Source organism: Podarcis vaucheri, assembly GCF_965113315.1.
Source record: "Podarcis vaucheri genome assembly, chromosome: 3".
In the NCBI taxonomy this organism is placed as follows: domain Eukaryota; kingdom Metazoa; phylum Chordata; class Lepidosauria; order Squamata; family Lacertidae; genus Podarcis; species Podarcis vaucheri.
This window is the reverse complement of record NC_138761.1, coordinates 78,395,252-78,419,724: the sequence shown is the minus strand read 5'-3', so window position 1 is coordinate 78,419,724 and position 24,473 is coordinate 78,395,252. Positions and strand designations below refer to the sequence as shown.

Below are 24,473 nucleotides of genomic sequence, written 5' to 3'. Positions count from 1 at the left end.
TTCATTGTCTTCACGATTTACAATGTTCCATGCAATAAAGCGATTGAAATCTCAACTTTTGAAGTATAATTTCTTTAAAATATAATTTCTTGCTCCCAAAAGACTCAAATATTTTGCAGCAGCACAAACTTTATCCTGCTACAACTGACATTAGCAAGCAGGGTTAAAAACTCTGCTGCTCTTCTGATGCCAAATCAGAATTATCCGTATGTAATATGATTATGCGCACCATTCTCTCAATTCACATGCCATTCTTTCACTGACAGAGCAATATAAAATTATTCAAATATATATTACTAAATTTGATTTATTGTCCCAATCAGTATTTCCCAAACTCCCTTTTTAGCTCAAGCACAGAAGTTTAGCAAACTTAGTAATTCTCAAAAGTAAAACATGATGACATTCTTATATAGCCCTAAGGAGATGGACATTATCAATAAGTTAAATTACCTTCAGCTTTGCCTCAGGATGTTCACATGCCTGAAGCATTCTGTCCTCTCATGGTAATATATCCTTTGCTTGTCAGATTTCTTAGATCACTATTCTAATTTGTTCTATTTCCTTGGAGTTAATACATATTCTACCAATACTCAACATTTTCAGAAATATAAACAAATAGCTAGCTACCTATAACTTTAAAGGACTATAAACATAATCTAAAGTTTGGCCCCCAAAGGATAGAGATACTAGGCAAATCTACCTCTTGGATTTTTTCTACCTAAAAACTAAAATCCTAGACAACTTACTCATGGGTCCACAAGCATCAATATACTGTAATAGGATGGGCTGAGGATTGCAGCCTAACAGTGTTCAAGCAATGGGCTGGATCTAGGCTAACCACAAGAGGAGCTCTGCCCATATAGGACCCTGAAGGACCAGGTGCGCAGCCTGGGAGTCATTTTGGACTCACAGCTGTCCATGGAGGCACAGGTCAAATCCGTGTCCAGGGCAGCTGTTTACCAGCTCCATCTGGTACACAGGCTGAGACCCTATCTGCCTGCGGACTGCCTCGCCAGAGTGGTGCATGCTCTGGTTATCTCCTGCTTGGACTACTGCAATGCGCTCTACGTCGGGCTACCTTTGAAGGTGAGCCGGAAACTACAACTAATCCAGAACGCGGTAGCCAGACTGGTGATTGGGAGCGGCTGCCGAGACCATATAACACCAGTCTTGAAAGACCTACATTGGCTCCCAGTACGTTTCCGAGCACAATTCTAAGTGTTGGTGCTGACCTTTAAAGCCCTAAACGGCCTCCGTCCAGTATATCTGAAGGAGTGTCTCCACCCCTATCATTCTACCCGGACACTGAGGTCCAGCACCAAGGGCCTTCTGGCGGTTCCCTCACTGCGAGAAACCAGGCAGAGGGCCTTCTCGGTAGTGGCGCCCTCCCTGTGGAACTCCCTCCCACCAGATGTCAAAGAGAACAACAACTACCAGACTTTTAGAAGACATCTGAAGGCAGCCCTGTTTAGGGAAGCTTTTAATGTTTGATGTATTACAGTATTTTAATATATATTTTTTGAAGCCGCCCAGAGTGGCTGGGGAAGCCTAGCCAGATGGGCGGGGTATAAATAATAAATTATAATATTATTATTATTATTATTATTATTATTATTATTATTATTATTATTTAGCCCTTGAAAACCTGGACCAGCAGGCTGAGGGACCTTCAGAAACCATATGGGAGGTGATGTGGGGAACTTCAGGGGAAAGGGAGAGGGAATTGCTTCTGCTCCCTTCTCCCACTGAGTCCTTCCACGTGTCTTTCATTTGCAAAAGGTAGGTCTACATCCAGCCCAATAACTTCTCGATGGACAATTACTTTTTTAAAAAAATATGTCTGACATAAAATTTGCTAATATTAAAAAAATTGGTTAAAAATAGCAAACCACACTTTTAAATCAGTACCATACAAACAATTGTAGCCCAGTCTTTCATGAGTTCCAGAATTTCCATTCTCCACTAAGCATCAAATAATATTTTTCTGCTCTGTCTATAAGCATCTCGGGTCATCATAATTCCTTAACCTGACTTCCCAATCTAGTAGAGAATCTCCACGGGCGCGAGGTTACTACTATTATTGAACTGACCATGAGGACGTTGTATAAATGATGTTGAATATCTGTAAATAAAGCGAGTAATAAAGTATATGAATCAAAACTAATACGCAAGCCAGTATTTCGCTTGACTGGGTTAAAGGTTGGGAACTCAAGTTCTGCTGTCCTGGCTAGTTTGCATATCACAAAATCAAAAGGCTGAGCAAGATTAAAACCCACCCAAACCCTGGCACTAATATGTGGAACTGCAACATCCTGGAACTCTTCTCGCTAGCTTCTCTGTTACTGCTAACCTTTCAGAAATGACATTATGTTCCCAATTCTTCAGTGAAGCCTACCTTCTGTAACCCAATAAACATTCCTCATTTCTCTCAGATAGGTCATTATTGCCATGATATAGGGATCCATAAACACAGCAGTGGCAAGTCACAGGCCTCGCTGCTTTAGTTATGGGCCCACTTACATCTCTACCATTGTCAAATACGGCTTTAGTGGCCAACTGTTTGGCAGGTGGAAGGGAAATGGTATGGGATACAATGGCAAGACTGCAGAGAATTAGGCTGAACTTACCCTCAACCTTCACTCCAAGAAGAGAGCAACACTGCCTCTGACACACACAAATGCCAGTTGTTAGAAATGTAGTTATGTGTCAAATTCCATTCCCTTCTGCCGCTGCAAATCCATGTGTGGAAACCCATACCTGAGTTTGAATTACTGTTGCTGGATTAGGGCAATGTGAAAAAGAAACAAGAGAACGTTTCTGTCCTACCTGAAAGGGGTGGGAAGCAGGGGTATGGGGATGATTCTCAAATATTTAGTACATCATGATTCAGAGCACTGACCTGCTAAAAGCAGATAGAGAAATGGTTCCTCTGTTTCCAGTCCAAGATAAATTCAGCCACTGGACAAGGATACAGCGAGACTGTAGGTATTCTAGAGCTGTGTCGTTTATTCTTGCCCAATAAGGTTGCAAACTGAGGTGAATGTACTGCAGAGGATCACAGCAGTGCTGATAAAGTAGCTTACATGTCTGCGATAGTCTACACAGATCTGGGACTGCAAGGTGACTCAAAATCAACTGGATAAGCTGAATTGAAAACACAGAAAAGAACATCACACCACTGTCCTTAAAATTACAATTTCCACTGCATTTGATAATATATCCCATTAGTTCACTGATTTTTAAAAACTGAATACACTTAAGGAGAAAAACATTTTCTGTTCCTAGTCATTTTTCTATTTAGTGCTTCTTTTGTTCCTCTCTACCTTGCTTTTTAAAATACTTTACATAATTAAACTTCATTTTAAAAAAAACACCTGCTTTTCTCTCTTTACGGATTTTTAAAACCATGCATTAACATAACAGAAGGTATTTCTGCTTTCAAGATTAAAAAACAACATCAGTTGAGTCTCTCTCTCTCTCTCTCTCTCTCTCTCACACACACACACACACACACACACAGCTTGCCCAACACAAACATACAAAATCAGCTATTTCATTATTTGGCATGATTATGTTCTTTTTAAGTTCCATTAATTTCTATCAGAGAGTGAAGCACATTGTTAACTCCCTTCCATCGAACTTAATGGGGCTTGATTGTGTCCACCAAAAATGCCCTGAGATCTTAGGATTTTCAGAATTTCAGACTGACTTATTTTACAATGACACCACAATACCAATAGCTGTGCTGGTGATGGAGTAGGAATCAAGTCAGTCCTGTGCAAAAGGCAAGTTTTCTTCCATACTATGTGTTATTGTGGTTCATGTAAATTGCACTGTTAGTATTTTTTGTTTGTTACAAAAATAGGATGAGGCTGAAATGCTTTGTATGCTGTTATTTGTGAGCCCACACATCAGCTAGTCAAAGAAGTACAAAGTGAATTTTCAGACTGTTAAATTGACGACATTCCTTGCCATTGCAGTGAAAATTGTAAAGGAAGGTTTAAAAGGAAAATAGTGTTCTTTTAAAGAGAACAAAATTATGCTTCTCATATTTCTCTACTATAACATGGTTAATAAGGATATGAAAAACTCAATAATGTCCCCTTAACTAATTTCATTTTTAATGTATCTGATAATCTACACATCACTAACTCTGCATTAGAGATAAAAAAATCTTTTAACATGTCAGTATCAACACCAGAAAAGTTAATCCCACTTTAGACTAAAATTACACTTCATGATACCTGAAATGAAAAGGGTATAATGAAATGTCAGTAAGATTATGACATTAAGATGTAACTGAAGTACTTTTTTTGCTTTTGATTAAACAAAGATAACAGCTTCCAAGCCTACAGGCTAATAGCCATTAATCATTACTACTTTAGAGTCTGGTGTCTTGTCAGAAATTTGCTGTGTGTGTGTGTGTGCGCGCGCGTGCGCGCCCTAGCATAAAGCACAATTTGATACTATAATGAATAAGTGAGGAGACATGATGTGTTCAGAACGACTCCCAGAATGCTGTTGAATATCCGCTTTTAAAAACTAATCCTATAACATGCAGAGTCTCTTTCAAACCACTGTGGTTATTATGCATTACTGAAGAAAAATGGCAGCTGTTTGTTTCTGACAGCTTTTCGTTAAAAAGTCAGTTTACATAAAAGAAAAGAACTGTGGAGGGAATTTTGAAATATTTCTAAGACTTGTTTAAAAAAAGGAAGAAATTGAAGAGGAATAATAGTTCCCAAAGTGAGACTGGTGTTATAGCCTTAACAAATGGAAGGATTTAGAGCAAGCGGCCCAAGGGGGTCATTTAACTGGCCCACAAGCTGCCCCCGAACCGAGTCGCTCGTTGGCGAGCCCCCGCCGCTGTGCTAAACCAGAAATCACATCTGCACATGTGCAGGCGCCAAAAACGAGTCTGCGCACAATCCGGCCATGGAGAGATCTCTGTTGGAGTGAACCGGCCCAGGCAAGGTAAGCCTCAGTGACACCTGATTTAGAGAGACTACCTTTTCTCTTTACAAGAGGGGAAAATATACATCCCCTTGATTTGGTTTAGTATGAATATCTATCAATCAGTTTCCTCCATAATCAATACTATACAACAAACATTGTATACAACAAACATTGTATTTGAATAATTTCAAAAATTATTTTGCACAGTATAACCAGCAATGATAAACTATGCTTGCAAAGGTTATTTTCCGTAACAGATTAAAAGAAGAAAGCTATTTTCATGGGGGGGGGGGAGTCCCATTAAAAACAGAATTTCAGCTAGCTTTTCGTTGGATTTTGGTATTTTTACGAAATATTATTTGGATTTGTTTAATACCACTTTGAGAAGAACTCGTGGTTTATTTAAAACACATCAAGAAAATGGGATTTTGTTTTTAAAAAGCATGGGCAGATTCCAAAGGACTGTGAGTGAAGCCGTTACTAATCATGGATATGAACCTATCTTGAACCCTTGTATCCTAATTGGTTATGGCAATTCTGCTTTAAAGTAAGAATCCCCACTCCTTTACCTCATAAGGCAATTTATCAAAGTATCCATTAGTTGTCCATTCCTTGAAGGCAGCCGCACTAAACTGCTTATTAAGGATGTCCACGCTGCAGCTGTCTTGCTCTCCATCTTCACCATCATCATCATCATCATCCAGATCATTCATATCAATCAATGAAGTATTAAGAGAAAGCACAGGCCTCTCTCTCAAACCATGTAGTACTACTGCATCCAACTCGGTGTAGTAATCCAGTAGAGAACTATTCACTTCTAGACGAATTAGGTTTGTAGGAAAGTTTATCCGTTTGATACTAGGTGCAAACCGACGTGCCTGAGGTGAATTTACCTTGGTGGGTGGCTCTGACCAAAGGATTTCCCATCTACAAAAATAAAAGTATACATGTAACACCATTATTAAGACAAAAAAAAATTAGTATTGGTAATGAAATTAAGTTCAAGTTGATAAAAAATACAGCATGAAGAACACTAAAAGGGGGCTGATATAAAATACTTAACTCTCATAAAACTTAATAAATATCTCACAAAATAAAAAGGTTAGATAATATACTAACATTATTCACTGACTCCGATGTTGATTTCTTCTTAATATAGCACAATTTACACAGGTTTAGGAGGGAAACCTGAGAATGCACAATGAACATGCATTTCAGTAAGTGAACAATTAAAGGGGCTATTAAAAAAAATGCAGGTAATTGCAGATGAAGTGATAACCAACATATGTGTTTATGTGAGTATTTTTCCAGACAGTGGCTGTACAGACAGCACACATTTTATGGCAGAAGATTTTTCTGAGCCTTGATGCGGAAGAAATGTTCTCCTTGGGATGCCAACTAGTACATGCCCAGTTTATGCAATCCAATATTTTGGAAATAAAGCTTTAAAGATATTGTGGTGTTGTCGAAATAGCTCAAAAAGATGGAATTCTGAATCCATTTCAAGAGCTATTTTGTCCAAGGACTGGCTTTATAATGAAGAAACCATTGGTAGTCCACTATGGTAACACACAAATGCCCACCATTACGTTGAGAAGATTATGTTGAATTCCAAAGTTCTTCTGCCTTGAGATCTATGGATGAAGGATGGTGTTCAAATTTAATAAATAATGATGAATAATAACATGTGATGCAATATTGTCATTCTTAAAAGCTACTGTTCAGCTCCTTGTCAGCTATAGCAGCAGAGACGTTTTTACAGCACAACAACTATAGGTCACATGCTGAATATATTGAGATGCCACCTAAGACAGATTACAGGGCTGCCATTGCCTAATTCTACCCTGGCCCCAAAAGCTATTTGGGATAATGGCTATATGGAAGCTCCACGTTCAGATATGGTATGGCACACTGAATATCATTTGCTGGAAAAGTTTATTGCCTTAAAGACTTGATGGTGGGCTTTATGGAGGCAACTGGTTAGTCACTGGGGAAATAAAGAAGAGGGAGTAGGTGAATCTTCCTACAGAGTTCTTATAATCTTCAGGACCTGCTGAAGACCAGCCAAGGAAGGGTTTGCATCCTCTGTGCCTCCAACCCCACACCTTGTTGGCGGGTCTCAGCATCATTGGACCCTGTATGAAACATGTCTACATACATATTGCTTTAAAAAAACAACCCTTCAAAGAATGGTGACTAAACAACAACTTTGTCTGGATACCCATTCGGACATTTGGAGGGCATATGTTGCACTGTGTGTGTAAATTAAGATTGATGTACTGATGTTTATTGTATTGTGAATATGAGCTGATTGTTTTCTTTTCTTCCCCCACTCTCTTTGTGTTGTGTTCCCCCCACTCTTTCATTAATAAATTTGCATATACAGTGGTACCTCGGGTTAAGAACTTAATTCATTCTGGAGGTCCGTTCTTAACCTGAAACTGTTCTTAACCTGAAGCACCACTTTAGCTAATGGTGCCTCCCGCTGCTGCCACACCACTGGAGCATGATTTCTGTTCTCATCCTGAAGCAAAGTTCTTAACCCGAGGTACTATTTCTGGGTTAGCAGAGTCTGTAACCTGAAGCGTTTGTAACCTGAAGCATCTGTAAGCCGAGGTACCACTGTGTGTGTGTGTGTGTGTGTGTGTGTGTGTGTGTGTCACATCTCATATCAAGGAAATGAAAAGTAAATTAATAAGATGAATTACCTTACTTCGGCAGGCAGCGTTTGGGAATGAGGACTTGCAGAACATGCCAAAATCCTAACGACAGCACCAGGGTGATAGGTTTCCAGGACATGTATTGCTGTGGGATAAACTGGTTCATCAAAAGCAAGCTCTACATAGTCGTGACTATGGAAATTGGGTGGTGTCCTTGTGAAAGGTGACCGTGCGCTAGGACAGACTTCCCACCATGTTCCATAAGTTCGAAATACAGCAGTCTGCGTGAAGTCACCAAAGCTAGGGTACACATTAGGAGTTCCAGCCAAATTCCCCATGGTGTATGATATGCTGTTTTCACTACCATAATGGGAACTGAAATCCAACACTTCTTTGGCATATTGGACCACTTCGACATTGATAGGTAAGGCTCTATTTGATTCAATAGCTCTCCGATTGTTCATAGGTTCTCCCCTTGTAGCTGTCCTGGCTCGGCGTCGAAGGCAAATGTAGTAAAACATGCTCAGAACTGTTAACATGGGAAATGCTGGTGATATCCAGATAGCTATTATCAAGTTGCTAAAGGTCAGGGATCCTCAAGAGACATGCATTGCTTCTTTGTGGGACGTTTGGAAAAACCAACAGGCACCTAAATCAAAACAAAAACAAAGCACAGTTAATATGAAAACTATTCAAGAAACAAAATTGATTTTACTAGTTTTAGTTGGCTAGCCTTAAGTTGCCACTGCAACATTTGAGAAAAACAAGTTAGTAAAAGTTTCATAAAAATATTATTGTCTAACAAAATGTCTCATATTGCCTTAAAAACAAAGCTTGCAGACAAATCTTAGTTTTCACTTCATTTTTTGCAGTAGTAATTAATTTCAGAATCATAACCTTTGACGCTGTACTCAAAATAACATCATTTTGCATGAAAAGGCAGCATCACCGAACATGGACAGGTTATATAGATATGCTGCCCTGCAATCTCACACCTCATTCACCATATGGAGTAGCAGATCACTGTGGTCCAAATGACAGTAGGCTACATTGATCAAATCTGCCAAAAGCATGAATAAAATCCCCAAAATTAGAGATGCTATAATTGTTGCAGTAAATGCTAACAGGCTTCATGGCAAGCTACATCTGCTGAAATCCCCCTTCTATGTAACTATTAAAAGGTACAGAAACCCCATCCTCTTTTTATTTATGTCTGACTCTAGAAATAACTATTCTCCACACATTATTGAATTAAAGCAAGCAAGTCTATTGTTCCACATGAATCTCTTTGCTAATATAAATGTCTTATATTAGAAATCAGCATCTTTTGAGGTAAGAAGAATGGAGCTGACCAAATACACCCTACTGATGGCATTAGTTAACATGCTCTGCAAGAGTTCCTTTCATGGGTAACTTTAATTTTGAAAGCATCTTCTGTGCTAACCAGATCTTGCAGTGCATTCCCAATGTCACACACCACGTTTTGACACACGAGGTGTATATTTTTAGGATTCACCTTAATTTTGTAATTGTCAGTTTTTAAAAGCTCTTTTCAATATTGTGTTTTCATATTGTAGTCCACCTTGGGACCTTAGGGTGAAGTGTGGGTTGTTAGAAGAAGCAGAAGGAGGAGAGGAAGAAGAATTTGCATCTGAAAGCAGGCAAAGTATATAAATATGAGATGCACAGAATGGAGGCCATACTGAACAAATATATCAAGTTGTCACACATTTCAAACACCCAATAGAGTCACACTTAGTAAATCAAAACCTAGAAAAAATTAAAAAAACACTTTATAAATTCAATATACAATAAATTTAATTAAAATTTTGTACCCCAAAATAAAAGTATAAAAGATAAATGAATAAAAATTGCTTTGCCATTGCCCAGAAATATTAACTTAAAGCAATGTTAATATAATTGAAGCACTTAAAAAAGATAATTTATACATATTAGTTTCAAATACATAATTACTATATTAACATAAGGAGGGAATGAAGCTACATTTTAATAAAAAGAACAAAAAGTTATCTGTTCAAAGTGCCTTAGTAATCCCAGAATTGTATTAACCTTGACAAATATACTTATGTACAGACTTATGAGCCAAGATGACCCCCAAATTAATCTTCTTGTCTCTGCTCTTAGCTGTTTATCTTCAGTGGCAAAGAGAAGTGCCTATAACCTGTTGAATCTGCAACAGGGATGATGAAATACTTCTTAAAATAGATGCAGTATTTGTGTAACAGACATTTACTCGAACATGTACAACACAAACCTAAGTGTTGCCTGCATTTCAAAGGCAAACTATTTATTTTGCTGGAAAACAAAGCCAAGAAGGTAAAGATAGCTTAATTCATTTCAACGCTATAAATTTTTAAAAGATATTTAATCTATCTTCTCAGAGAGAACTTTTTTTGTTTTGACAGCTCCAGAATGACGAGTAAAACTCCACTGTTCTACAGATTTATCTGTTCATGCTCAAGAACATAATATGAGCCCACAGCACCCAAAACCTCTGTAGTTCAGGGTATTTTCTGTTTTCACAGTAGCCAAGCAAAACCCCGGTGCAAACTTCACAATCCAGACATGAGTGCAAGAGAACTCTCCCATCCGATATCCAGCAACTGGGATGCTTGCACTCCATTCAGTAGCTGAGCAGAGATTTCACCAGTGCCAACAGTCTACTCCATCATCTTCTGCTTCAAACTAGATGCTTTATTTATTTTACGTAACATACATCATGCAAAGCAGTACACTTGCCAGCAACCCACTCTGCTGGAGGGCCACTTCTACTAGGAAATGTCAAAGCCTCCAAAATGACTCCCACAAATGTCTCTTTTTTACACCTTGTTTTCCCCTCCGGAACATGCTATAGAGAAAGTGAGTTGGACATCGCCCAAGAGTTCAGATTCAACCCAGTGGATGTTATTTGATTACTTGTAATAAGGTATGGTATAGTGGTTAAGGTGTCAGACTGTAACCTGTGATACTCGAGTTCAAAACCCCAATTCAGTTATAAAACTCAGTGGCTGACTTTGGGACAGTCACTGTCTCTCAGCCGAACCAGGTTGACGGGGTTGTTGCGAGGATCAAATAAGAAGAGCCTGAACTTCCCGTTTCCCCTTATAAATTCCCCTATCAATCTAAATTAAAGGCTACTAAATCCTCACTATATCTGTTTCCCCCCCCCCCCGTCCTGAGACATTAGTTTCTTCTCAATTTTAACAATTCAAAACATTCCTGTATGTTCAGGTCCTGTAGAATTGTCCCTAACATGTGTCATTTGCACAACTTCAACCTCTTCTTCATAGACCATTTACCATGTCTTTGTTCTCCACACCATACAAAATAACTGCTGAAATTATCTTCCTCCCGCCACTTTGTCACTGCCTTTTCCACTTCTCTCCATTGGTATCCTCTCACCCCCTGCATTCATTCCAAACCTCATCAAATTCAAGGCTTTGCACAACCATCTCACTCACGCTACTGCAGGGTGGGGCAGGTTTTCAGGCTTCTTGGATCTACAGTAGTTTGGGTTTGTTGGTTGTTGTTGTTTACTAGAAATTCAACCAGTAAAGTGCAAATGGCACACCATTAGAATTAAAGAACAGAGTGTCTTTTGAGCACATCTGGAAACTAAGGGCTCATTTACAGTATCAGAATTGAATAAAGCGAACAGTCCTTTTAACACAAAGTCCACTCCTGGCTACCTTATGTTTTCTTCACTACAGAAGCCTAATGAAAACCTTCCTGCTGTTGCCAAATGTCAAGTAGGTAACCTTTGGTGATCTACTATAAATCACCACCCCTAAACGCTGCCTGTAGATCCCGACCTGCTTCTCACCACTCCTACTCTATTGCTTTCCCGGAAGCCGGTTTTATTACTAGCCTAACCTCTCCCTCTCACACACACTTGCAGCTCAATAATAATAATAAAGCACTGCCACATCATTTAAAGTAAACGCAGGAATGACCTCCAATAGGGAAAAACTACACGCAATTTTTAAATCATGAGGACTCAAGGGTAGGCCTTATTGAAAACCTAATCACAAGGTAGTTTTGGAGACACGTGTTAACAATCACAAATAACTTATTCCTTCGCCAAGACCTTGTCCGCTGTGGAATTAAAAAGAGCTCCTACGCAAAAGGGATTTATTCCGCCAAGGGAAAAACACTGCATTATTTGCAAAAGAAAGGGGGGGAGGGGGACTCTGCCATCCGTTGGCCTTTTCTCAAGTCTTCTGATGCGGCCAGAGATAAGACAACTAGTGGCCTCGAAGCCCTCGCCCCTGGCTTCCAAAACCCCCATGCAAGCTACCAGGGCAGACCTCTGAGCAACAGGGGGCGGCCGCCAGGTGCTGGCTCCAGCATCGCCCTCGGCCAGAAAGAAAAAGGCCGCCCACCCATTTTCATGCTTACTGTTCAGATAATCTTCGCTCCGCTGCCCGAGCCAGCTCTGGGCAGCGGGACGCGTTCGCGACCGGCGCCGAAGCTACCGCCGCCATCTTTGAAGCTGGCGGGCGCAGCTCACGCGACGCGCCATGACGCCGGGAGGGGCTCCAGGGGGGCGGGGCTTCGCTCGCTCGCTCGCTCCTCCTCCCTGCTCAGTTTGTCTGCTGATAGCGAGAGGCCGGCTGGGTTTCGTTTGCAGCGCTCTCCCAAGCAGCGTTTCTTCAACGTTTTGTGACTGGTCTTGCCGTGGCAATGCCCACCCATCCTTTTCTAGGAGATTTAAGCTTTTCGCTTGGGCTTTTATCGCCTTTTCTGGGCTGCTTTCGGGATAGTTTGCCCTTGCTCTCCAATCCTGCACAATCCAAATATTGGATTTCATAACTACATTAAGCAGCCATTCAACTATTTCCCCAGCTACGCTTCATGTTGCATTGCCACTGCAATTTATTTTGAAATCCACATTTTGTGCGATCTTCGGTTCCGTGCCTCCAGGCCTCAGAAGGCATCCTGCTCTTTTTGACTGCCCATACCCAGAGCCTTGATTCATCCTTAGCTGTGGATAATGTTGATATCAGCAACGGCGCAACCGTAAAAAAGGATTGAATTATATAAAGCAACCTGACACAAAACAGAGACCAAACGGGCCTAGCATTTAGAGAGGGAAAATAGGCACTATTTCTGACCGGCAAGGGACGCTGCCCACGTGCCAACGGCCTGACAACATTTGCAGCTTGACACAAGGCTTTATGCCAGGTACAAAACTAGTGGTAGAACTTTGCAGCAGCAGCAGCAGGAGGAGGCCCCATTAGCTAAAGTGGTACCTCAGGTTAAGAACAGTTTCAGGTTAAGAACGGACCTCCGGAACAAATTAAGTACTTAACCCAAGGTACCACTGTATCTGGTGTGCATAGATACACCTCGATTGTGCCATGCATCCACAAGATTCAGCAAAAACAACTCTCTAGTCATAAAGGCTGCCTTTGAATTATCACCAACTAATGATATGCCCACTGCTATGACGCAAAAGGTAAATATGAAAGTCTCTCTCATAGAGCCCAGGGAAACGAAGTGTGTCACTGAACAAAGTGTAATACAAAGATGAGCCCGCTGGATCAGGCCATTGGTCCATCCAGTCCAGCATCCTGGTGGCCAACCAGATGCCCATGGGAAGCCTGGAAGCTGGACCTTAGTGCAGCAACACGCTGCCCACCTCTAATTCCCAGCAACTGGTATTCAGAGACATAATGCTTCTGGCAGTGGATGCAGAATATAGCCATCCTGGCTCCTAGCTGTTGTATAGTTCTTATCACCTTTTTCTTCCTAAAATTCCTGTGAAGTAGGTGAGACTTTGAGACAGTTACCTGTACAAACCCATTCAGAAAGATTCACAGGTGAGTAGGAATTCTGGATTTAGGCCTAATTGATCCCAAACCAACATTTAAACCAGTGGACCATGCTAGCTTTACTCACAGTATTTGCAGGGGGGGGGTATTGTGTGATTTGTGTTTTTATCTTGTATTTTTATACAAGATAAGCCGCCCTGAGATCTTCAAATGAAGGGTGGCATACAAATTTAATAAATAATAAATAAATGCTATTTTTATATGGACTTTGATTTTCTTATTCGTCAATCACCTGAAACAGAAGGGACAATTGTAAGTAGAAAGGAGAAATCCTTCAAATACCCCTCAGACTAATTCCTCGAGTCAAGCTCCTCATCCATGCATCATTTAGATGTTTTAGATTACAAGTCTCACCAGCCCTGGCTAACATGGTAGTCCAAAACATCTAAAACCTGGGAAGACTACCTTAAACAATCTAAAACTGTAGTCAACGTGAAGATATTAATGCCAGACTTTTTATTATTCTAAAATGTTCCAGGAACAGCATCCAAATTTACATAGCCATTTATTTCTATGGTAGGTGGAATTCATGCTAATTGTACATTAATTCCTGGGATGAATAATTGAGATATCAGACGCAACACCTCAAAAACAAAACAAAAAAACCACCCCTTAAATCTTGTTTAGTACTCAAAGTAACAAGTTCTAAGCCATGAGTTAATCAAGAAAACTATACATAGGTCTTCATTAGCATACCAGGAATCAATCCACAAATGATAAAATCACAGAACATGCAGACTTAATGGTGCATAATTCAATCATGCTTAACTCGTTCTGAACACATCAGTATCTTCAGGTTTCATAGAAATGGTAATTTTGTAGATGGGGTATAACAATCATCTGCCTCAGGGAAAACATTCCATATACTTATGTTTTGAGAAGGTTTGTTTTAATTTTCCTGATATTTATAGGGTATGAGTGGATGTGTACATTCATTCCATAGGAGCCAACTTCCAGGGGCTGTGTGTTGTCAAAAATAGTAATTGTGGAGTGCCCACACCAATATATATCAGGACCACAGCAAATCATACACTCAAGCAAAGGGGACAGTGTCCTCTGTGAGATGCCACTGGATCCTGTCTAGCACAGGTGTTAATTTTGAGTAAGTAACATTACCATTGGGATCAAATATCTTCTGATCATAAAGATACATGAGATAGGGCACCCCAACAATTAATTTAGGATTTGGGGACATATAAACTTCTGAGTTCATGGATACATGAACTTTCTCTCTTAGGGTTTGGAACTTCTGAGCAGTACAGAACTGGAAACTAGTAACCAACTTCAGCATCGTTATAGATTCCTGTTTGATTGAGTTTAACTTTTATCCCAATCAAATCATTATAAACCCATTAACTAAGAGACCGAGTTATTAATCTTGTCTGGAGTAATAGGTCTTTAAATGTTCATTTCTTCTTGTCACTGGTTTTGATTTGGTATATACTAATGAACTGCAATTAGGGCTATTAATAACGCTTATTACTTAGCCTTACTTGGTTCTTAGTCCAAGATTAAGCAGCTGCCTTCGTAAAACCATTAAACGTGTTCTGTCCTTATACAATATATATCCCCAACCTTCCTTTCAAAAGCGTAATACTGAAGGAGCAAGAAAGGCAACTTGGCTCCCCTATAGCTTTTTGGTCTGGTTAGGTGCTCCTCTCTGGCTGCTGCTTGGGAAATGAGCCTTTTGCTCATCTTCCCTTCCTCCCCTAGAGGAGTCACAGGGCTTGCTCATTAGAGCTATGGGGTGATGTAGGCAGCCACTCGCTCACATCTCCCACTTCTGGCTTCTCCAGCTTTGTTGAAGCAACATCCCAGAAGGGGTCTGGCACTCAGATGCTCTGGGCTCTGAAGCCATCTCCGGCCAAGCACATCTTCTACCCTTCTTCTCAACCCCCATGGAGGAGCATCAATGGCAGACAGCTTGGCCAGCTTGCTTGCGTCTTCCTTCAACACTCAGGGAGCTCAGGTTCCCTGAGAGATATGGAGCTGAAGGAGAAAGCCAAAGTGTGACTGGGCTATCTTAGCTGTGGTAATAGTTGGTGTGTGCAGAAACGTTAACAGCACAAGATCCAGAATTAGAATTATAAGATTTCTGGACATTTGGAAGCTGTGGTTGTTGGTGTTGGTGCAGGGAGGGAGGGAACCTTAGGCCTCTCCCCAGGTTACAGGTGTTTTTGCCTGGCTGGAAGGTGTCCTTTTCACTTTTCAGTACAGTGGTACCTCAGGTTAAGTACTTAATTTGTTCCGGAGGTCCGTTCTTAACCTGAAACTGTACTTAACCTGAAGCACCACTTTAGCTAATGGGGCCTCCTGCCGCCGCCGCGCCGCCGGAGCCCGATTTCTGTTCTTATCCTTAAGCAAAGTTCTTAACCTGAAGCACTATTTCTGGGTTAGCAGAGTGTGTAACCTGAAGCGTATGTAACCCGAGGTACCACTGTACACACTTTTGGGTATGCAGAAGCTCTTGTTATCTGGGTACAGCCAGGAAAAAGGCTGTGATGAGGGGACTGAAGGCAGGCAAGCTTTCATAGGTTCTCCTCAGTTCCACATGGTAGGATTCACAACACCTTTCACATGAGCTCCATCAGGAAGATTTTGGGCCTGACATGGCAGGACAGAGTCTCAGACAAAGATGTGCTCTCATTCCCAGCATGTTTGCACTCCTGTTTCAGTGACATCCACACTGGCTTGGTCATGTGCACAGAATGGAAGGTGGCAGGATCCCCAAGGATCTGCTCTGTGGGGAGCTAGATTCAGGCACCAGACCCACTGGCAGACCAACTCTGCCTTACAAAGAAGAAACATGACATGAAGGCTGGCAACATTAACTCCACCGTATGAGAATCCCTTGCAGACGCCCGCAGTCAGGTTGTGTATCCACCACAGTGACCAGAGGAGGAGATAGCTGGGTGCTGTTGCTGAAAGGCTCTCCGTACAGTTTTCAGCAGTGTCCAACCCTCCCCTCCCCATCTTTCTCACTCTGTTTCCTGTCTCCTTGAAAGCAGAAGCAGATTTGTGTCTTCACTCACTTTGCTCTCCAGGGGTAGCCATAGAATTTTTCCTCTTGGTCAGTGGATCCCAGAAGCTCTGAGTTTTTCAGAGTTTCAGGAGATGGCAACACTAGCTTCTGAGTCAATACAAATATTTATTATTTATTTATGGATTGTAAAAATTAATTTATACAATTAAGTAATAACACTGTGCAGGTCCTGACTGTTTTTCTTTCTTTCTTGGGCCTTGATAGAAATAACAGTTCCCCACCTCTGCATTAACCCATCAGCTAAATATTTTGATGTATTAAGTGCAGCCTCACTAACTTCATGGCAATTCCGTTTTTTCCAGCTTTGTTTCCTTCATAAGGCAGGCAAAAGGAGGTCCAGGCTCTTATCTGCTGTGTCACATTTGCTAAAATGGTTCATGTTACTTAGCGTTGAAAATTGCCAAGTCTGACATGGCAAAGAGCTATTTTAAGCTGCAATACACACAAGCATTGACGTATACAACTGAAGCATAACTCTACACCCTATGTCCTTCTGTCAGGTCTCATCAGAGGAAAGGTTTCAGGGCTGAGACTGCGTAGAGCAGGCTGTCTGAGAGGAACAGAGGCAGAAATATAATGCAAAAGATGCAGGTGTCGGGTTCCAGAGCAGCAAACAAGGCTTAGAGGGGTCAGATCAGAGAGTCAGAACCAGGCATACACCAAGATCCTAGGCAGCAGTCAAGAAAAAGGAAGCAGAGGCTTAGCGTCATCATTCTAGAGACAATGTACTCAGACAGGAGCAAGTTTTACAGTTAGAGCTTAGTGGACAAGAAGGTCATCTGACAATGGTCCAGGAGAACTGTAGCCTAAGTAGCATCCTTGAACTGCAGATGCTATCCCACTCTATTGGATAGGCTTGCAGAAAAACCAGAGCTCTGTTGGTACCAGGAGGTAAAGTGCTAGAACATGATTACTGGAAGATGTGGTTTGAATCACACATGACATCCACACCCTCCAAATCTTTCCCTTTTAGGAAAGAAAAAAAAAGCTAGCCTCAGTGAGCTAGAATGGCCAATAAGAAGCCATAGCAGGAGGCAGGACGGGATTTACCGTTTTTCATAGCGATGGTATGCCAAGCAAGGGCTGGGAAGACACACAAGAGCAGTGACACAAACGGCATCTGTTTTGGCAATGTCTTTGACAAGGGAGTCAGCCACATGTAACATGGCACCAGCAGAGGAGCTTTTAGGCCAAATCCTGTATGCTTCATAAATGAAGTGCTGAACTGGCTGCAAGGGCCTTAATCTTCACACATGGGAGCCTTAGCCTTGCTTGAAAAAGCAATTTCACCTTGAGATAATATGAGTTGCATTAGACTTTAATTTGAATGTTTATTTTTATTCTATTTCTTTCCCACCCTTTCTCCCAAAGGAGCATATTTTTATTCTGACTTTATCAGTTCTATACTAGTTAGCTCTTCCACCATTAAATAGCAACTTCACAGCGACAGAATGCAAGTAGGTCACTCGGAGCCACTGGGAGGGGAAAAAATCCAATATTTTGCACTGTAGTTTGCGTGATGTGTGTGTGCACGCACTGTGATAAAAACATTTTGTCCTTCCTGTCACTTGATGTACAATATATTTTTAGTTCCTTAGGAGTGGAGTTGTTTGCGTCTATTTTGATTGTAACTCCCTACTTTGTAGGCCCTACTTTGGCATTAGATCACCCTGCAAGGGGTTAAGTTCTGCCTCAGAAATGTGGGCTGTTTGATATGAAAACCATCATTGTTTGATATGTCAAATAAAACATTTGTCAATCAAGAGTCTTTAAGCACTGGGCTATGTGACATTTACTCTTTTATACACCGACAAAGTCCCTGGTGGCCTGCCTTTTTTCCTCTCATTTAAATAGTAGTAGGAGAACAAATCATACTTCAGGGCAAGTTGATAACTGCCAGTCACGATTCCTGCCTTGTTTACTATAATGAGGAGGGTAATAAATGCATCTGACCATTTCAGCTGGCATTTGCATAGATGAATGATTTGTCCAGTCAGTTGCTCTCTTGTGATTTGGGCCTCTTTGTCAGCACAAAGAGCATTCAGTCTCTTTGGAATTTGCAGCCGCCAAGCTCTCATTAGTAAACATCCTTTGCCATGAATGATTCAAATAATTACCCCTGAAATAATAAACTGTTTCACAAAAAACATTTTATTTGATGGCTCCAAAACATCAACTTTTCTGAATTGTTGACATTCAAATCAGCCAGAAAGCTTTATTGTTTGGCAACAATGACCCACTTGTAAAAGGCTGGCCATTGTTTTACCACCAGTAGACCTTTCAACTTGGCCCACTATCAAATGGGGTCCTTCAGTCCACCAGCCAAACACTCTGGGTAATCAGAGGGCATGCACCAGATGGAGCTGCAGTAAACTGTGTGCTCGGGCTCCAAACAAATTTTCGTGCAATTTGCTTCTGATGTTGTAAGCACCAAAATGCCAAGCTAATTAGCAGCAGCAACAACTTCTTGTCTGTTTACACCTCGAATATGGGCCTTTGTTTACACTGAGCAACCGCTGCGTATGCTGCCTTCTGTAATGGTATTCGATGGGTATAATTAGATGCCATTTGATATAGTTTGCTTGAGTTCAAACAAATGAGCAAGCAACAATTATACCTTGTTATAATCTTTGCTAGTCCATGGCAATGGTATAATAGCAGCACGCTATCAGTTCCTGTTACCATCTTTTTAACATCCACTCTGCCGCACGTAATTTTGAAAGTGTTATTAAGCTGAAGCTTCTTTAGGTGGCGAGAGAGTATTCATGAACTTGCCTAACCCTTCATTATTGTGTGTAAATGTAAGTGTGAAAATACCTGAAATGTACCAGAAGGACTGCTTAATCAGGACAAAACAGGATGGTGTTAATTTAAGTCTTCCGCAGCTGTGAGGAAAAGCATTAAGCAAAGAAAGGGCAAGGATTTCTCTGTCATGTCGTACATTTCCTCTTTGCTTTGCAATCTGGCTGTATTCAATGTGTCAGCAATTACAAGAGCGATTACTCTTTTTAAAAAACTTAAATTTATAACATGGCCTTCACCAAAAAGTTCCAGAGCAGAAATACAAAGCAAAAATTTAGAAATCATATAGTAAAACCAAAACATTATAAAATTCCAGCACAAACAAATGGCAATGGCAGTAGATTACTAAAGCAACCAATATATCGAAACTTCATTGATCTACTCAGGTATGCTGATTTTTACATATTACTGTTATTATTAAACAGAAATTATTGTGCAAATGGAGAACAAGATAAAGAAAGAAGAGCAGGGCCAGTCCTACCATTAGGCAGAAAGTGATGGCTGATTAGGAAGCTGATGGTTTTGGATGTCATGAAAGCTCAGCAAATCCATACCTTCCATTTATTGTTGCATTTTTACTTCCATGGAGTAAAAATGTTAAAAGGTACCTGTAACATTTTCTACCTCAGATGGCAAAATGACTTGTTCAGCTTTGGGTGCACCAGAGCTAGATCTGATATGGGCATAACCACAAAATACTGAGAGTCATGTTTGCTCAGTGAAAAAAATATTGTAAGTCCTGGAAAATAAGAGATACTACATTGTAAAAAATACATATGTCGATCCCATAGAGCAATGGCAGGGGCACTGTGAATTTACAATGATCTCACAAATGACATTATTGGTATTGTGGGCCAAGCTACATATTGCCCTGAGAAATCCAGGACTTATCTTCAAATGGGTTCCCCCCCACACAAAAATTTCAGCCTTGGGAAAGGGATGCTAATTTAATCTGGAAAGCAGCAACCAACACTATATTTCCAATCTATATTTCTTCAACACCTATTTGCTCCATGATCAAGTCCCTGTGTTACATACACACACAAATAAACACACAGCAAATAGCAGCTCGTTGGGGATAATTTAGGTCAGGAAAATTGTGCAGGGGAAAACTGGTTTAATTGCACTCACCCCTGCACCACTTTCCTGATCAAATTATCAGACTTGTCTTTCTCACAGCTGAGACTCAGAAGGAAAGTATCAGTTGCAGAGCTCTAGGTGTAACATGCAGTATGAGTCTGAGGGAACTGTTCAAAACAACCATAGCAAAAGTGATAATCAATCCCAGTAAAGGGTGGGGAAATGCAATATCAATACTTTCCCCCTACAGTCAAAGGAATAAAGCTCAATCTAATATCTTCCCTTTAACTCTTAAAAAAACCCCACCAAAAAACATTGTCTTTTCTAACTCTTTGTCAGTGCCAAGTCTATTTTTCATTTAATTCTTTGGCTTGTCAAGACCAACATCAGGAGGAGATGAAAAATCCCATTAATAGTTCAGATTTGGCAGATATATATTTTAAATGTCTCATCCAATTTGGTGTTTGTGAAATTATGTGACAAATAGAACTGGCTGCGCCTCTCAGTGCTCAGACTATACAACTGACGGCGAGCCTCAAAATATGCAAGGCTTTTCATATGAACAAATGTGACAGTCCAGGGACACTTTGTGAGGACAGGTTGGACTTCAGAAAGTCAATGAGCAAGCAAGATGGCATGGTCCAATGGAGTCCAGCGCAGAAGTGGACTAACAAAGGAAACTGGGAAGATGGTTTATTCACTTGTTGTTGTTTAGTCGTTTAGTCATGTCCGACTCTTCGTGACCCCATGGACCAGAGCACGCCAGGCACTTCTGTCTTCCACTGCCTCCCGCAGTTTGGTCAGACTCATGTTTGTAGCTTCGAGAACACCGTCCAACCATCTCGTCCTCTGTCGTCCCCTTCTCCTTGTGCCCTCCATCTTTCCCAACATCAGGGTCTTTTCCAGGGAGTCTTCTCATCTCAAGAGGTGGCCAAAGTATTGAAGTCTCAGCTTCAGGATCTGTCCTTCCAGTGAGCACTCAGGGCTGATTTCCTGAAGAATGGATACGTTTGATCTTCTTGCAGTCCATGGGACTCTCAAGAGTCTCCTCCAGCACCACAATTCAAAAGCGTCAATTCTTCGGCAATCATCCTTCTTGATGGCCCAGCTCTCACTTCCATACATCACTACTGGGAAAACCATGGCTTTAACTATACAGACCTTCGTTGGCAAGGTGATGTCTCTGCTTTTTAAGATACTGTCTATGTTTGCCATCGCCTTTCTTCCAAGGAGCAGGCGTCTCTTAATTTATTTTTTTATTCACTTACTATCAACCTAACAATAGATGAATCTTCATAGTACATGTGATGTGATTTAGGAAGAATGGTTTGACATGCATGTGAAGACAAGGGGCATGTGGTCTCCATGCAGACAATCAGACACAGGACTAGGTATGCAGTACTGCCAATACCTGCACCCACCCTCCCCAACACACTGCCATCACATTCTATACTGTAGAAGGGAACCTTTTATGCAACCAGCCATCAAGACCACATGAGCTCAGGCAGACACACAGCGTGACCATGAGGAGGGTCCACCTGGAGCAAAACTGATGTACAGGGAGCACTGTGAAGATGGACGTCCTCTGGGGAGATCTATGCTGGGTATGCATATCAATGTGGGTTGTGTACATGTTCCAGTGGCTGGGTAATCTGCAGCATAGGGAGCTGCTAGGTTCTGAAATGCTGTGCTTGTTGTGAGATGGGATTGGTCAATGTGCCTTCCAGCCCTTAAGGCTTGCCCTTGTGAAAGAACCTCAGTAACAGCTGTGGAACTCCACACATTCAGAGATACCTTGGAATGCCAAAGGTTATGCTGGAGTTTGGGGGCCTGGAGCGCATTTCTACTTCAGAGCCCCTGCAAAGAGGGATGGATACTCACCGCAGTTTAAACGTAAGCTGGGTTTTTGTTGCTAAGACTAGAATGGAGAGTCAAAGCCAATAATCCTCCACCAAATGTTATCCTGGCAAATTATTATATATGTCAGGCAATGTACTTGTGAACCAAAGTTGATGTACCCCCAAAGTGGAATTAAGCAGTGCAAAAGTTCTACATGCTGACACTTGAAAGAAATAACTACACAACATGTCTCTGTGCAAGCAAAACAACTTTTACATCATGGCCCATAGCATCTTGATCTTCACATAATACCTTTAAGGAATGACTTTGCAGCATTTCTGGGCAAGAGGGATGGAGAGAGAAGAGCACAGTCATGAAGATGGCAGATGCCAAACTGCAGGTGTCAGTTAAGGCAAATAAAATATACATACCAGCAGTGATGCTTTGGGTGTAAACAATATTGCCCCCAAACTGATCTGTCAGGAGGCCAGTCTTTGCAATTCAAAGATTTTGGGACAGGGACTGCCTTTGAACAGGAGGTAGCATTTCTTAACCATGTACCATTGCTGCCTCCACTGCAGAATAAAATGGAATTCTCCTCACACAGCCCAGGTGTCATCTTCCTCCTTGTACTTTTGAAGGGCCACTGTTGCTTTACTGCATTTTTAGTAGCCTTCCCCCAAACACAAACCATGACCCAAAGCGACTTACAAGATCATACAGACATTAAAGCCAGCTATAAAAAAACAAACCAAGATCAAAAACCTAAAAACACATCCATAGTATATATAAAAAAGGAGAGTCTACAACAACAAACCGCCACGAAAGATGGGCCAAAAGCTTGCGTAAAAAGAAAAGCTCTTGCCTAAAAATTGTTGATTTGGCACCAGGCATGCCTCCATGAGTAGGGTATTCTACAAGTGGGGATCCACCAATGAAAAGGCCCATTCTTGTGCTGAAACCCCTCACACTCCCTCAGAGGGGGCACACAGAGGACGGTGTCAGGTGAGAAGTTCCAGGTTCATGTTGGCTCATGTGGGGAAAGGTGGGCCTTGAGTTATTTGGATCCTGAACCACATAAGGCTGTATAGTGCAAAACCAGCAAAATCAGGTGCTGTGCCGTTGTGCACGTGAAAGTGTTTTGCACTAGTGCAAAGCTGGTATCTTTCATGAATTTCTGTCATTGAATTTCATTTGAAACTATCCGTCTTGTTGGAACGGTGGTAGGCTATTCTCTAAAATCCACTCCAAAAAGTTGATATAGACCAACTTCTTCAGTTACTGGGCCAATTAATATCACGATCAAACTTTATATTTACTTTATGTATCCTGTGCCAAGATTTTATTTTATTTTACAATAATTTTTATTAGTTTCCAATTACAAAAATCCAAAATACACCTCATTATATCCATATGAAATCACAATACAAAATCAAATATCAATTAATCAAATATCCAATGTGCCAAGCTTTTTAACACATGACTTACCTTAAGGCAACAGTTTTCAGTCAGTGCTTCTTATATGTAGGGGTAATATTTGCAATACAAACAGTTAATTAATATATACTAATTAACTGCATTAACTAAACCACAGAGCCTAGGGCTTGCCGATCAGAAGGTTGGCGGTTCGAATCCCCGCGACGGGGTGAACTCCCGTTGCTCAGTCCCAGCTCCTGCCAACCTAGCAGTTCGAAAGCACGTCAAAGTGCAAGTAGATAAATAGGTACCGCCCCAGCGGGAAGGTAAACGGCGTTTCCGTGTGCTGCTCTGGTTCACCAGAAGTGGCTTAGTCATGCTGGCCACATGACCCGGAAGCTGTACGCTGGCTCCCTCATCCAATAAAGCAAGATGCGCGCCACAACCCCAGAGTCGTCCGCAACTGGACCTAACGGTCAGGGGTCCCTTTACCTTTACCTAATATATATATATATATATATATATATATATATATATATATATATATATTTATAAAACCACCGCTAACGTTTACAAAAAGTGGGATGCAATGATATCCTCTGCAGTATCTGATATTCATATTTTCTGTCTGCATTGATTTTATATGTTCAGTAGCCCTCCCAGCCTATCCCCATCTTGTCCCATGTCTAGTTAATATGCAATGTCAGGGCAATACATGACACATCAGATTAGTAAAATGTGAGCAAGTCTATGTGTTTGCCTAGTGTTTAATAACTTACACCTAGTGTAATAACTTAAACTCTAAACTTACCATTGAATCGT

The 24,473-nt window shown here is 41.1% G+C and overlaps 1 protein-coding gene across 4 annotated transcripts in view; it reads right to left on the bottom strand.

Annotated features, from left to right (window-relative positions):
• FBXL4 (F-box and leucine rich repeat protein 4) overlaps positions 1–12,166 on the bottom strand; it is a 28,367-nt gene extending 16,201 nt beyond the window's left edge. Inside the window, exons 1-4 of one of the 4 annotated variants that reach the window (XM_082216646.1) lie at positions 12,036–12,166; positions 7,665–8,265; positions 5,526–5,883; positions 2,900–3,144 (exon numbers count right to left, since the gene is read on the bottom strand). In XM_082216646.1, the coding sequence (XP_082072772.1) occupies positions 2,900–3,144; positions 5,526–5,883; positions 7,665–8,155 (1,094 nt within the window). In that variant the 5' untranslated portion in view covers positions 8,156–8,265; positions 12,036–12,166. Of the gene's footprint in view, positions 1–2,899; positions 3,145–5,525; positions 5,884–7,664; positions 8,266–9,132; positions 9,274–11,944; positions 11,964–12,019 lie in introns of those variants that run through there. The other 3 variants (XM_082216647.1, XM_082216649.1, XM_082216648.1) reach the window with 3 other exon arrangements.
• Positions 12,167–24,473: the final 12,307 nt, after the last annotated feature.